The 12322-nt window shown below is 38.8% G+C and overlaps 1 protein-coding gene across 1 annotated transcript in view; it reads left to right on the top strand.

Moving 5' to 3' along the window:
• The window catches only part of elp4 (elongator acetyltransferase complex subunit 4), a 58904-nt gene that overhangs the window by 5325 nt on the left and 41257 nt on the right, over positions 1–12322 (top strand). Inside the window, exons 3-7 of the mRNA XM_087793998.1 lie at positions 1351–1472; positions 4173–4310; positions 5670–5806; positions 8929–9013; positions 11178–11363. Of these exons, the coding sequence (XP_087650124.1) occupies positions 1351–1472; positions 4173–4310; positions 5670–5806; positions 8929–9013; positions 11178–11363 (668 nt within the window). The remainder of the gene's footprint in view (positions 1–1350; positions 1473–4172; positions 4311–5669; positions 5807–8928; positions 9014–11177; positions 11364–12322) is intronic.

Raw genomic sequence — 12322 nt, 5'->3', positions numbered from 1 at the left:
ATAGTAATTAACAGCAATGTGTGTCATATGTGCCCATTATAATATAATGAGTCTAGATTACAGTGATGTAAAATGCTCAGACAGGATATTTGGTGCAACGGGAATAATAATGTAATTACAAATTATATGATTAATCAAGTACTTCTTTATTTACCTGTGCCACAAAAACATTTATGAATGTAGGTCCATTTTAAAAAAGGGCTTCTTACTTTCTAATTAATTTATGAGCTTTTACCTATTGAACTTCTTTTCCCCAATTCAATAAGATATTTTTTTATATTCTTCACATAAGCAAAAATTGTTATGCAGCTTGTTATTGCTTGTGGAAGTTTTAGTGAAAAGCCCTGTGTCTTTTTGGTGTAATGTGTAATGTATTTTATTACACTGGTTAAAAATGCTATCAACAATTTGAAAAAAAAAACATTGGCAATTTGAAGACAGCAAAATAGTACTGTCTAACATTCATAATAAAGTATGTGCGTTTTTCTTCCAAAACCTGCTCTAAGTTCAAATAAATATGGATTAAAGCCACATACCTCTCTTCCTGTTAAAAACCATTAGAAAAGGTAAAAATATGCACAGTGTAATACAATCATACATATAAAATGTATTATTTTTATTAGCTTAATCTATTGGTGTGTATAACTTTCTTTTGAGTGTTATTAGACAAGAAGGTCTGTTCTGGGATCTTTTTTTCCCTTCTCCACTAAAGTCTTACTTAAACTGTTAAGTGACTTGAGATACATTTGTTATGATAAGACAGTTTAAATTGAATTGAATATAATAGTTTTTGTGAATTGTGTTGCATAGATGACAGTTCTTGCACACAACAGAGTGGCGTGTCAGATATATTATTAGTACTTTCCTCGTCTGGTTGTCCTCTTTCTGTCACATGGTCTAAATAAAAGCTACCTCTATATTTAAAGACAGACGTTCAGGTGAATCTCCAGGGCAGGCAGCTTGTCTCACCCCGATTTATCAGATAAGTTGGTGATCTCTGAAAGGCTGACAAAAGTACGGTTGAGAAATATTTGGTAGACCCAAAAATGAAATTCAGGTGCTACCATGATTGATTTAACTGGTTTAGTCCACAAAATATGGTCATTACACCAATTGAAGTCAGACACTGTGATGTGAACTTCTTGTTACGGTGTGACCAGATGGGACAAACTATTCAGGAAGGTGCTGCGGCTGATCACTGACTCCCTTCTTAAGGCTAGTGGACAGGCTTTCCCTCACTGATTTATTGCTAGTTTTCTTTTTTTTAACAGGAAGGAACCAAATTTCATTGTTTTACCACATCATTAATACATCTCTATACTAATTTATTGTCCTCCTTTTTTATTCCAGAGGAAGACCGGTATGATAGCTATTCTCGCATGATATTCAAGTACTTCTTGGCAGAAGGACTGGTGTGTCGACATGAACTATTCTTGGCCGCAGCTCAAGATAAAACAACTGACATCATCCAGGTACGTCCGTCTTTGTAATGTATGGTGTAACCAAGAGGTGTCCAAATCTTATTGGAGCTGGACCACATTTCATGACATGAAAATGAGCCATGGCCAAATCTGAACATTGGCATCAACATTTTCTCATTCAGGAGATAAACATTTAAATAACCAATCTTCATTGGAACTGAGTAAAAAACCAAAGGGGACCACTTCCCTGATCCGCCAAACCGACACAGATCTGTGTCGTTATACTCGGGGAGAGCTCCCACTCCTTCTAAGGAGCGCCCACACCGCACAGGGATGTTCTATCGGCTACCATATTCAACAAAACTACTATGTGTCAAGCTTGCAGGGACAGAACACACCTGTCGGTCCAGCTCAGAATGACCCTGGCCTAGAAAGTCGCTTTACAAATATATTTACTTTACTTTACTTACTTACTTTGTCTGGTCTCACACACTAAGTTTTCTGACTTTCATTCAGAATCCTTTTATTTGTCCCGCGAGGGGAAATTTGGTTTAACAACAGCAAGAGCAATATACCAAAAGGTACTGGAGGTCTGTGGTTTATCAAAAAAAACCTTTCCAAACCTCTGGTTTGTCAATTTCCCCGTCCACCGGCAGAATGCAGCGGCCATCTTGCTTGTTTTGGTTACCCTGGCCACAAATCGAAAAGATTTCTGGAGCTTTCCCAAACTTGTGATCGGCTACAGCTCTTAAAAGCCAGGAGAAGTTTTCATGTCTACATCAAGCCCTGTAGCTTTGACATTAGCATCGGAATAGCTGCATGCTACGCCGTCGTTGGCTCTTCTCTCTCTCAGGTGCAAAGGCGTAAACCAATCGGGAACCCCATTAGAGGGCGGAGCTTGTAAATACCCCCCGGGCCGTACTTTGAACATTCTGCTATAGCTTGTATACCAATTTTCAGGGTTGCCCAGATGGCTAAAACACAAATTTACGTTACCATGACACATTTCCTGTTGTGGCGACAGTGAAGTATTGCCCAGAGCATAAAACACAAGACACAGAATATGTTAACGAAAATCGTGTTTTAATGCTTTTTTGATCTTCTTAAATAAATTAAAATAGAGTGATGGATTTCATTTCCACATCACCTGCAAACTTAAACAAAAGTAGTTTTTTTTTTTATTGTCAAATACAACATCTAAATTTTTTTTTTTCTGAATTGTAAGGACAAGAAATGTAATGAAATGTTTTCGTAACTCAACAGCTAAGATATAGTTGTTAGCAATAATGGTTGGGCTCTTATTGACCGCATATAGGATTCCCCAAAATATGCCGGGGTCAGTAGGGGTATTTTAGGGGTTGTGGGCAGCATGGTTGTGGCATTGTTGAAATGTTTCCTGATGCATCACTCTATAAAGCCGGCTGTAACACCAGAAGCTGACTGCCACCCAGGAAATGGGGGTGGGGGGTGTGACTCTCCTACTGATTGATAGTGGGAGGGGTCACTGCTTCACCCTCTCTTTACATATCAAAGCTTGATGAAGACAGGGGAACTCCCAATGGGAATATATCACATCATTTAGTGTTTTCACAGCTATTCACATTATTGCAATCTATACCTGCAGTTTGTGTGATTTTTTTTTTTTATTAATTTTTTTACCAGTAATTAATGTTGAATGTGATCAATTAAAGATTCTGTATCAGTACACAAACAAGATGAATATTAAAATATATGTAAGGTAATCTTTTGTATTTTATTCTGTTTTATGAATATTTTAAAATGTTTAATTCATAAACCAAAATGTTTTGTAGTGAGTAACACCAATTATTACTTATGGAGATGAATTTGGTAAAGACATAGAACTAGAAAATGTATAGATGTAGAAAATTATTAGGTACATTATTTTAATGTAACTGCACATATAATAATACTTTTTAAAACTGAACTCAAATCTTCTGCACACTACTATGGTGGCAGAGGACATTTTCAGGTCCAAAGATTTATGTTTAAGTTGTGGTATTAAGCGCGGATTTTTACAGTTTTTCAATACATTTAATACATAAACAAGTTAATATGTTCCTTACTGCTTTTGTTTTTAAAGTGTTTGATAGTTACATGTAAGGTTTAATTAGGACTTTTGTTAAATCCTATACAGTTTATTTATTTATTTATTTGGAACAGGCTTGTTAAGGGGTATTTTAGAGACTTGTTAGTTGTTATGAACTTGAAATAAATATAGGAGAAACAATTATGAAAGTACATTAAGAATCTTTTTCAATTTTTTTGGTCTTTTAAATGCTATTAAAATTGAGTTCTGTTTTTCATTATAATATTATAAATGTGGACATCAACCTGTGATTCTGATTAATCATTGTTTTATGTTGCCTTCAAAATATATTTTGGTAGTTTCATTTAGAACTAGGAAAAGTGTTTCAGACTCAAACTATTCATAGAAATTTGTTTAAATTTATAAGAGAATGTTAAATAAACACTAAAAATGAAATATTTGCCACAACACGTCTGCTTAACAAAAGATTAAAACAAGGTAACATGCTTGCCCTTGAATATGCCAGTGGCCTATCCAGGTAAGCAACTCAGACAGTGGCAAAACGACAAAAATCATGTGACCACACCCTGACTGCATGACTGGAAATCACCCGCAGTTTTGATAAAGGGGTTACAGGTTCAAGATAATTTCAAATTTAACTGAATGTTAATGGTGGCTGATTCAAATTAAATATTTTTGTACAGGAACTTCCTGATCCCATACTGGATGATGTTGCAACCCACAAACCGGTGGAACAGCCCCGGCTAACTTGTGAGACTCGACAGGATGGTTTGGACGCGATGAAGATTGCCTGGCGATATCAGAATTTACCAAAAATGCAGGTAAGTAAGTAAGTAATATTTATTTATATAGCGCTTTTCCAGACCAGGGTCACAAAGCGCTTAAACAAACAAAGCAATACTCAAAAAAGTATATACACTTAAAGGTGACTATTTCTTGACCTTTTTTATTTGAAGTCAAAAACCTCTCTCTTAATATTGTATGGAACAGGACTGGTTGGCTGGTCCGAGTGAATCAGCAATTGTCTCCAACACTAAATCCATCAGCCTCTAAACTCTTTTGTGGAGTGAATGAAGCCTCAGCCTCTCCTTTCAGAGTTGGAGCAGATTACTCACACTTAGCTAGCAATAGGTAGGCTTTTCACTGCTCCTCAACCCACATATACACACGCCTGCACCCCTGCTTAGCCTGGGAAACAAGACTACTTTGCAGCCTGTGCATTGACATGTCTGCTCGCTCAACCTTGTGACCCAGACCTGCGCCCTTGTCTGTCCCCCAAATCCTTTGCCATTCCCCCTTCCAGGGTCGGCAGCGCTACACTACTTCTTCCGCTTTGAGTCGAGGTGACCCTCCCCGACTCTGCAGTCTCCCTCTTTTTGTTGATAATCCATATCGCTATGTGGATTAACAGCACACAGTGTATCCCTGGGGATCCTATCCTTCATTCTTTCTCCCTGGAAACTTCTTTTTATCTGTGTACGTTTCTCACCTCTCCCCCTTCCCCTGTAAAATCGTCTTTACAAACCACTAGTAAGCCCCAACAGAGGATTTGCATCCGAAATTCACCCCCAGAGTCAACGCTTACTTTCCCTTGCGCACACCTCTCCTGGACTGGCGTATTGCGTCTCTCTCTTGATGAAGACATCAGATCAAAGGTGAGGCCGTCAGGGTAGGGATGGAACGCTAAGCGGGTTGCCCAACTCACAAAGAGAAGATGAGCCCCTGACCCCCCTGCCCTGCTGACCCCCTCGTCCTGCCAGAAGAAGAACACATCGGGGGCTCTAATCCAGATTAGAAGTAGATTAAGAGCGCCTCTAACAATGGAATCCCTGGTTTCACTCAGAGAGAGGAGCTAAATCTCTCTCTTTCAACTGCAGGAAAACATCCGCCTTCCTCCGCATCCCCAACACGTTTTCTTTCACAGCCAGAAGTGGACTTTAATGCGAAGAAATGATTAACACTGTGGCAGTAGTGGTTATTTAACTCCTCTCCTGTTTCAATGTTAAGGAGTGACCCATAAACAATGCAATTGCTTTACCATGGTGTTAGGAAAACACAAATTTAACGCTTCATTATTTTCTATACACTCGCTGAAGTTCTGAGCTTTTAACATCTTATAGGCTTTGTCTTCATAATGTTTGATATATTATGCTCATGATTATATTTGCATTCATCCTCAGAGTACCCTCGCCTCTTCTTCACGGTTTGGGCATTACTACGATGTGTCCAAGACAATGGATTCAGAAATTCGAGAGGCGGCGAGGTGCCACCACTTTTACCTTCCAGAGCAGCCGGTGCAGACATCGCCCCCGCACAGGTAAAGCAACTAGACATCGTCCTGCAATTGCCTGGAAACCAATAAGACATTATGCTGAGAATTGTGGTACAGCACATGACATTGTCAACAATATATAGGGAAACAAATAAGACATCGGCCAAAAAGTCCAGATGAGCAAACATGGCACTGTTCACAAGATATAAATCAAAAGCTCATGCATAGTCTTTTTGCCAAGTGTGTATGATGGAATTTTAAGATTTTTCTTTTTCATTTTTATCAAATGATATAAAAAAAATTAACATGATAATTGAATTTGTAAGTTCACCATTTCATCGAGAATATTACAAAATTCCTAGCTCATCTTATCATATTTTAAAATGCCACAATCCAGATCCATGTATGTATGTAACATGCTTTATGTTAGTCTTTTCATTTGCAATTGAAAAGTAATAGAAACCCTCTCACACAGGCATTGAATATTCATCCTCTCATCAAGGTGCTCTTGTATATTCAAATGAGGGTCTTGTTTGCACAGCAATGGTTTCTCCTGCGTTGAGTGCACTTAGAGTTCATAGGTCAGTCAGCGTGTTTGCATGGAGAGTGCTGCTAAACACACAAGGGCACACGAAGGCGCACTCACACACTCTTGAGTAAGTTCAACAATCTGCAGAACAGAGATTGTGCACAGACTTTAGTTGTTTTTGCCCGATTCTATTCAAGATAGCTCCAATGCAAATATATTCATGGCTGTGGACGTTCTGTCTTGGGCATTTTAAGTTGAGATTTTTACTTGAAATGTTAGCAAAATTAAGTGACTTAATACTATGTTTTAGAAGTAGATAAGCATCAATGCCCATGTTGGGAAAAAAGCTCATCAGAGGTCTCCCTTAGTTTAAGTAAATTTAAGAAAAGTTTGTAACCCCCATCACAGTTATATATTTTTGTTGTTGTCATAAAAATACATTCATAGATAAAAAATACTCTTTTTGCCACAATGATTTATCTTGAAAAAAATGTATTTTGTTTAAAAATACTTTTGCCTGTTGTCACTCAAAACGCTTTATCTAGACCAGGGCTGTGAAACTAATATTTCCAGAGGGACAGAATTTCTGAAGGATGGTCCATTCTATAGGCCGGTCAACCCCTCTACTACTATCTCCTGTTGAATATTATGCTTACAGAATAATGTATACATAATTTTATAAACCATTTAGCATGTATGTATTGAAATAGCAACAGCTCATAATAATAATAATAGTAATACATTTTATTTTAAGCACCTTTTAAGAGACTCAAGGTCACTCCACAATAACACCAGTTGGTGGAGAATAAAAACGGCACACAAAACTAAAGCTTAACTAAGTGTCTTCTCACTTTATATTCCTTGGAATGATATGCCTCTGGCATTGTGTAGATATTTTATGTCCATTCGTCGTTAAACCTCTAGTTTTCTCTGTTTGCTTTGCTTTGCTTTGAGACAGCCATCTTGCATTAACTAACCTGTAGCTTCTCTTGCGTTACAAAATGACGCAGATCTTTCGTTTTATCTTATTTTTGATAACCCATCATTGATCAGTAAAAAAAAGAAAGAAATCATGTTAAATCAATTTAACAATGGTATTAAAGAGATGATTAGACATAAATGTGTGAAAATATTCTCAGGCTGTTTTTTTTCTGGAAAATATCAGCCCTCATTTTATATCGGAGTCAGTACATTTATACATCCCAACATTGCCTGACCTCTTAATAACATGTTGTCTCCTCTGGTCTTGTGAAGGTGCTGTCAGTGGCCATGTGAGTGACAAGTTGGCACTACCCCTGCCATCAGGGCATCTGAATGGTTTTATAGATATTGTAGACATTTTGACAGCAGGAAACTACACCTGCAGAACACAAAAGTGCCCCCTCCTCAGACCCAAATCTGAGATCCATGCTTATATATGCGCACACACACAAAAACTCCTTAGCAAGCTTCGCCCCCTTGCACGTGTCCACAGCCCCATGTTGTTACCCTGGCTGTTAAATTGCTCCGTTTCACTTGAAGGCATAATTGGCACCAATTGCTCTCTAGGTGATACAGATCCTGTTGTTTAAGACCAAGCATCCCCCTCCTGCCCTGCTTCCTTCCCTCAATGAAAGTGGAACACTGATATAAAGAAGCGGCTTTCTGTATGATCCTAATTAGCTGAGTCGCTAGCCCCTGCAGCTAAGCACCTAGATCTTATTGGTACCTGAATAAGGGGAGCTCAGTAGGGGCAACTGAAACACAAAGCTGCCCCACACAATGGCTACCAACCAAAGCAACCTTTTGCTCAAGAGCATGTCAAACCGTCCCTGCCCCCACCACCTACCAGGGCATGGGCATAGATGCCTATGACGTCTGCTGTCCCTTATTGACCAAAATAGCTCTATCATTAGCCTCAGCGGGGTCAGGAGCTGCTATTGTTGGAGGGTGTCATTGAAATGGAGTACATTAGTGCAGTTACTGCAAGTGTAATCGGAACAAGTGTGTATTATTGTTCTTTATTTAGGCCTTTCGGTCTGTAACCAATCTATGTGTATCAACTCCTTGCAGATCGATTTGACAACTAACAGAGAGACCCACTGTGACTCACAGCAGAGTGGTCATTACAATAGTAGGGCATTCTTAAGTGGAGGGTCGGTGTAAAAATATGGGGTTTAATTTCTTTTGGCCTTCCTGTTTGCACAATGCAGACTCAGCTGTTATCAATTAGTTTAGTGGCAGTGGCGCATGTCACCTGATTTAACACCTTAATGCTGCTCTCTAATATTTTATGTTATCAGCCTATTAACATGGCGACTACGTCCACCTTCTCAGACATCATCCTTGTTTATGTTAATGCATTTGCACGTCTCATCTTTCTGTCGAGGCAGATAGCAGTTCCCCTGGGAGCTGACAGAGAAGCATTCATGTTGTAATTTAATCAACCAAATAAATTAATTGGATCTCTTGATAAGGATCATCTTTCTGCTTCAGTGGCCCAAGAAAGGCAAAGTCAGGAGGAACTTGTTGCTGTCACTGAAGTTGTGGGGATAGGCTTTGTCCAGAATACAATAATAATTTACAAATGTAGAGTTTAAATCTGACCTTTACTTGGATGATGCCTACAATAATGACTTTTTCCCAATTTTCATTTCAGTTCCATGTTGCAGTCGTATTCTCAGTTGCTAAAGTCTCTTGAAGAAGTCATACGCAATGAAGGATTTCTTGTGACACCAACTGTGGTAAGGTTCCAAAATAACCGGATGTGGTAAGGTCACCAGTTTATTAATCGATGTGATCATTCACATTAAATGGTTACACAAGTGGACAATATTGTTGGTAGGCCTTGTTTGATAAATGAAAAGCATCATAGTAACTTAAATCTGACAAAGGTAATAATAAACCAATAGTTTTATCACCTTTGTGTCCGTCAAGATAGAGCTGATGTGCCTTGCCGGAAAAATCCAGTTGCCTCGTCTGTCCATAGGACATTCTCCAAGAGGCTTTGTGGCTTTTCAACATGCATTTTGACAAATTCCAGTCTGTTTTTTCAATGATTTGTTTTCAACCATGGTCGTCTCCGATGAAGTCCACTTTGGATCAAAACGGGATCGTGCAATCTAACACTGATGTACCTTGAATTTGGTGTACACCTTCAATGTCTTTAGAGGTTGTTCCTGGCTCTTTTGTTACAGTTTGTATTGTCTGTCTCTTTGATTTGTCATCAATTGCAGCCAATTCGTCTTTATTTCAATTAGTATTTTATGCCATAGATGTGCTATAACAATAGCTTCCAATTGTATTTTCCCCAATATCGTTATGCCCAACTGCTTGACATTGTGTAGGTCTCTTCAAAGTTGCCAAAAAGATGACTCTAAGGGTCTTCCATATTTTCTGTGGTCACCACCCTCCAGAGGAAAGATAAACTATTTTTTGAATCAGCAATGTGTCAATCTGTTAATGTTGAAGGCTGCCTCAGAATATATACATAACACATGTTTCTCACTTAAGAAACTAAAAACATTAAAAAAAAAAACTTTACGCAAGTACATACATGTTGTAAATCCCTAGGTATCAGGAGCACCTTAATTAATTCTAGCTGATTCATTTTAGCTTGTTGCTGGTTAAATTATGTGTTCTGAACTGTACAGGCCACAGGTAATCTGTTGGTCAGGTGGGGTGTTTTCTACCACACCTGTTTTAACTTAATATGAGTTAAGGTTGTGCTTATACTTATATATCTATGGAAGGAAATATTCTAAGTTCTCTTATTAACTCTTATTAAGTATCTTATTAACATGCACTTGGCAAAGACATTGAGAATCAATAACCATGAACACATTTTTGAAGTGAGTGGGATGATAAAAACAGCAGGATTATGGTACTAGATGGTAATTAGTTTTTGGTTCCAGGCTGTTTTTTTGTTGTTTTTTTTCCCATACGGTTGGCCCCTGTCTTTGGCTGGACTCTACTGGCACTAGTCCCTGATTTTCCTATAGGCTCAAATAGAGGAGTTGACTTTGGCCAACGCTTCCAATGTTGCCAGAGCAACAGACATGTAGCTATAGTCCCCTTATGCTCGGTTTGTCCCTGCATACTCGTAATTAACCCCTTTAAGACCTGTTTTGCGAAGGAAACATCCAAAGGTGCAGGCTGATTGTTAGAGCCACTGAAGTTCTCATTTGGAAAGTTTGAGCCAACTGTAAAGGTTGTATGGACACAATGGGGTTTGTTTTTCTTAGGTCCCAGGGATGCAGATATGGATCCATTCAAAACAAGTGCCACGCGATGTGAGAGATTCCAAAAAGACTAAAATAATAGAGGTGGAATGATGATATGAAGTCAATGTATTGATAAAAAAGCTTACTTGATACTTTTCCACTCACCTTTGTTTTGAGAGTCAAGGAGCTTTAATGTTAAAAGCCACTCGTGGTCCTCTAGGTTCAAGTATTATGGCTCAATGTTGTGTTTTTGCCAGTGGGCGTATCTCTTGTTGTTGGGTTCGGTGTTTTAAGGGAAGTCACTGTACCCTTACCCAGGCCCCCTTGGCTCCAGATCATCACTGGCGTGCCAAGAATGTGCTTGGATTTCTGGGTGGCAGCCATATTGGGAGCCTGTCTGACAGGTCCATTGTGCCTGCGTCAGATGGCCTCTGTGATTGGGCAGTTGTGTCCAGTCACGTTTGGGCACTGTGCTGCAATCGTTTGTGCTGCAGACATTACTTTCCAGCCTATGATTGACTTTGTGGGTCCATTCCAAACAACAGCAGTAGATATTTAAATACAGAAAATTTGACACGGAACACTTTATCACCTTGATAACAAATAATACCATAAACCTGTTGTGTGTGTGTGTTTGAAAAACATTTCCTCATACCTCAAGTTGTTGCCTTTGTTTCAATTTCAGCAGCCTCGTAACATCTTGCGGATTGGACTCCACTCTCTTGGTTCGGTGTTGTGGGGTGATGACCTGTGTTGCCATGAGAACCCAAAGTCCAGCCATTCCCTCAACACATTTCTCTATGGGCTCAGGGCATTGCTGAGGTCATCCCTGGCCGTTGCAGTCGTTACAGTGCCATCACACCTAATCCTGGTAATGTGCTCACCATTACACACATACTTTTCTTTCTGCGTTACCTCTCTGTCTTTAAGTTACGTTTTAGTCACATTTAAGCACTAGCACGTTTCAAAAGTCCTGGTTTGGCACTAATGATGAATTAAACTTTACCTCTTCAAACCTTAATCAAGACATTTGTCAAACAGTCATACATTTGAGATGCACCTGTTGATTACATTTATTTTTAGGGGGATTATAAAAGAGCAATTTTGCCAAATAAACTCAGATGCAGAGAGAGTTGGCGTTTCAAATCACAGATTATAATATCACTCTCTCTATACAGTAAATATCTAAATGTTTTTTTTTATGTTTTGGATTAAGATTTTATCAAGGAAAAATAAAACCAAAACTATTACTAAACCAATTAAGCTATGCTTTTCGGTACCTATTTGGACCTTTTACATCAGGAAAGATCTGGGAACCTTAATGAATGGGTTTACATTAGCTGACCTGTTTGGAATTTTATATCCATGAGTCTTTGGCCCATGAAGATTTCCTTTCACTCATTTAGAGTTAGACAGAAAACCCTTGTGACTGGCCTCTTCTTCATTGGCGCTCATTGTTATCCTGATATGACTCAAGCCTGTGTGGGGCCTCTTCCTCAACGCACCAGTCACCACAACACTCATTTGACTACACACTTTATGAAAAGGTCTCTTAATCTATGTTTGTTTGTTTGGGCTTTAATTACATAAAACTATGCACAATAGAGTGTGACTTTGGGTAATTTATATTCTTACAACTGTCCCTTTGTGTGTGTGCATATGTGTTTGCTAGTATGAGTTTGTGTCAAGTCTGGCCTCTCAGTGTGAAGGTGGAGTCATCTGCTGAGGCATATGGCAAACCCCAACCCTCCGTCCCCCAGACTGTACTTCATCAGACACCACTGATGATAAGAGCCATCTGAGATATATGATATATTTTGTGATGACCCA

This window comes from Callionymus lyra, chromosome 6, assembly GCF_982586985.1.
Source record: "Callionymus lyra chromosome 6, fCalLyr1.hap1.1, whole genome shotgun sequence".
Taxonomy (NCBI): domain Eukaryota; kingdom Metazoa; phylum Chordata; class Actinopteri; order Syngnathiformes; family Callionymidae; genus Callionymus; species Callionymus lyra.
The sequence above is the reverse complement of the archived record's forward strand: the minus strand, read 5'-3'. Positions and strand labels throughout refer to the sequence as shown.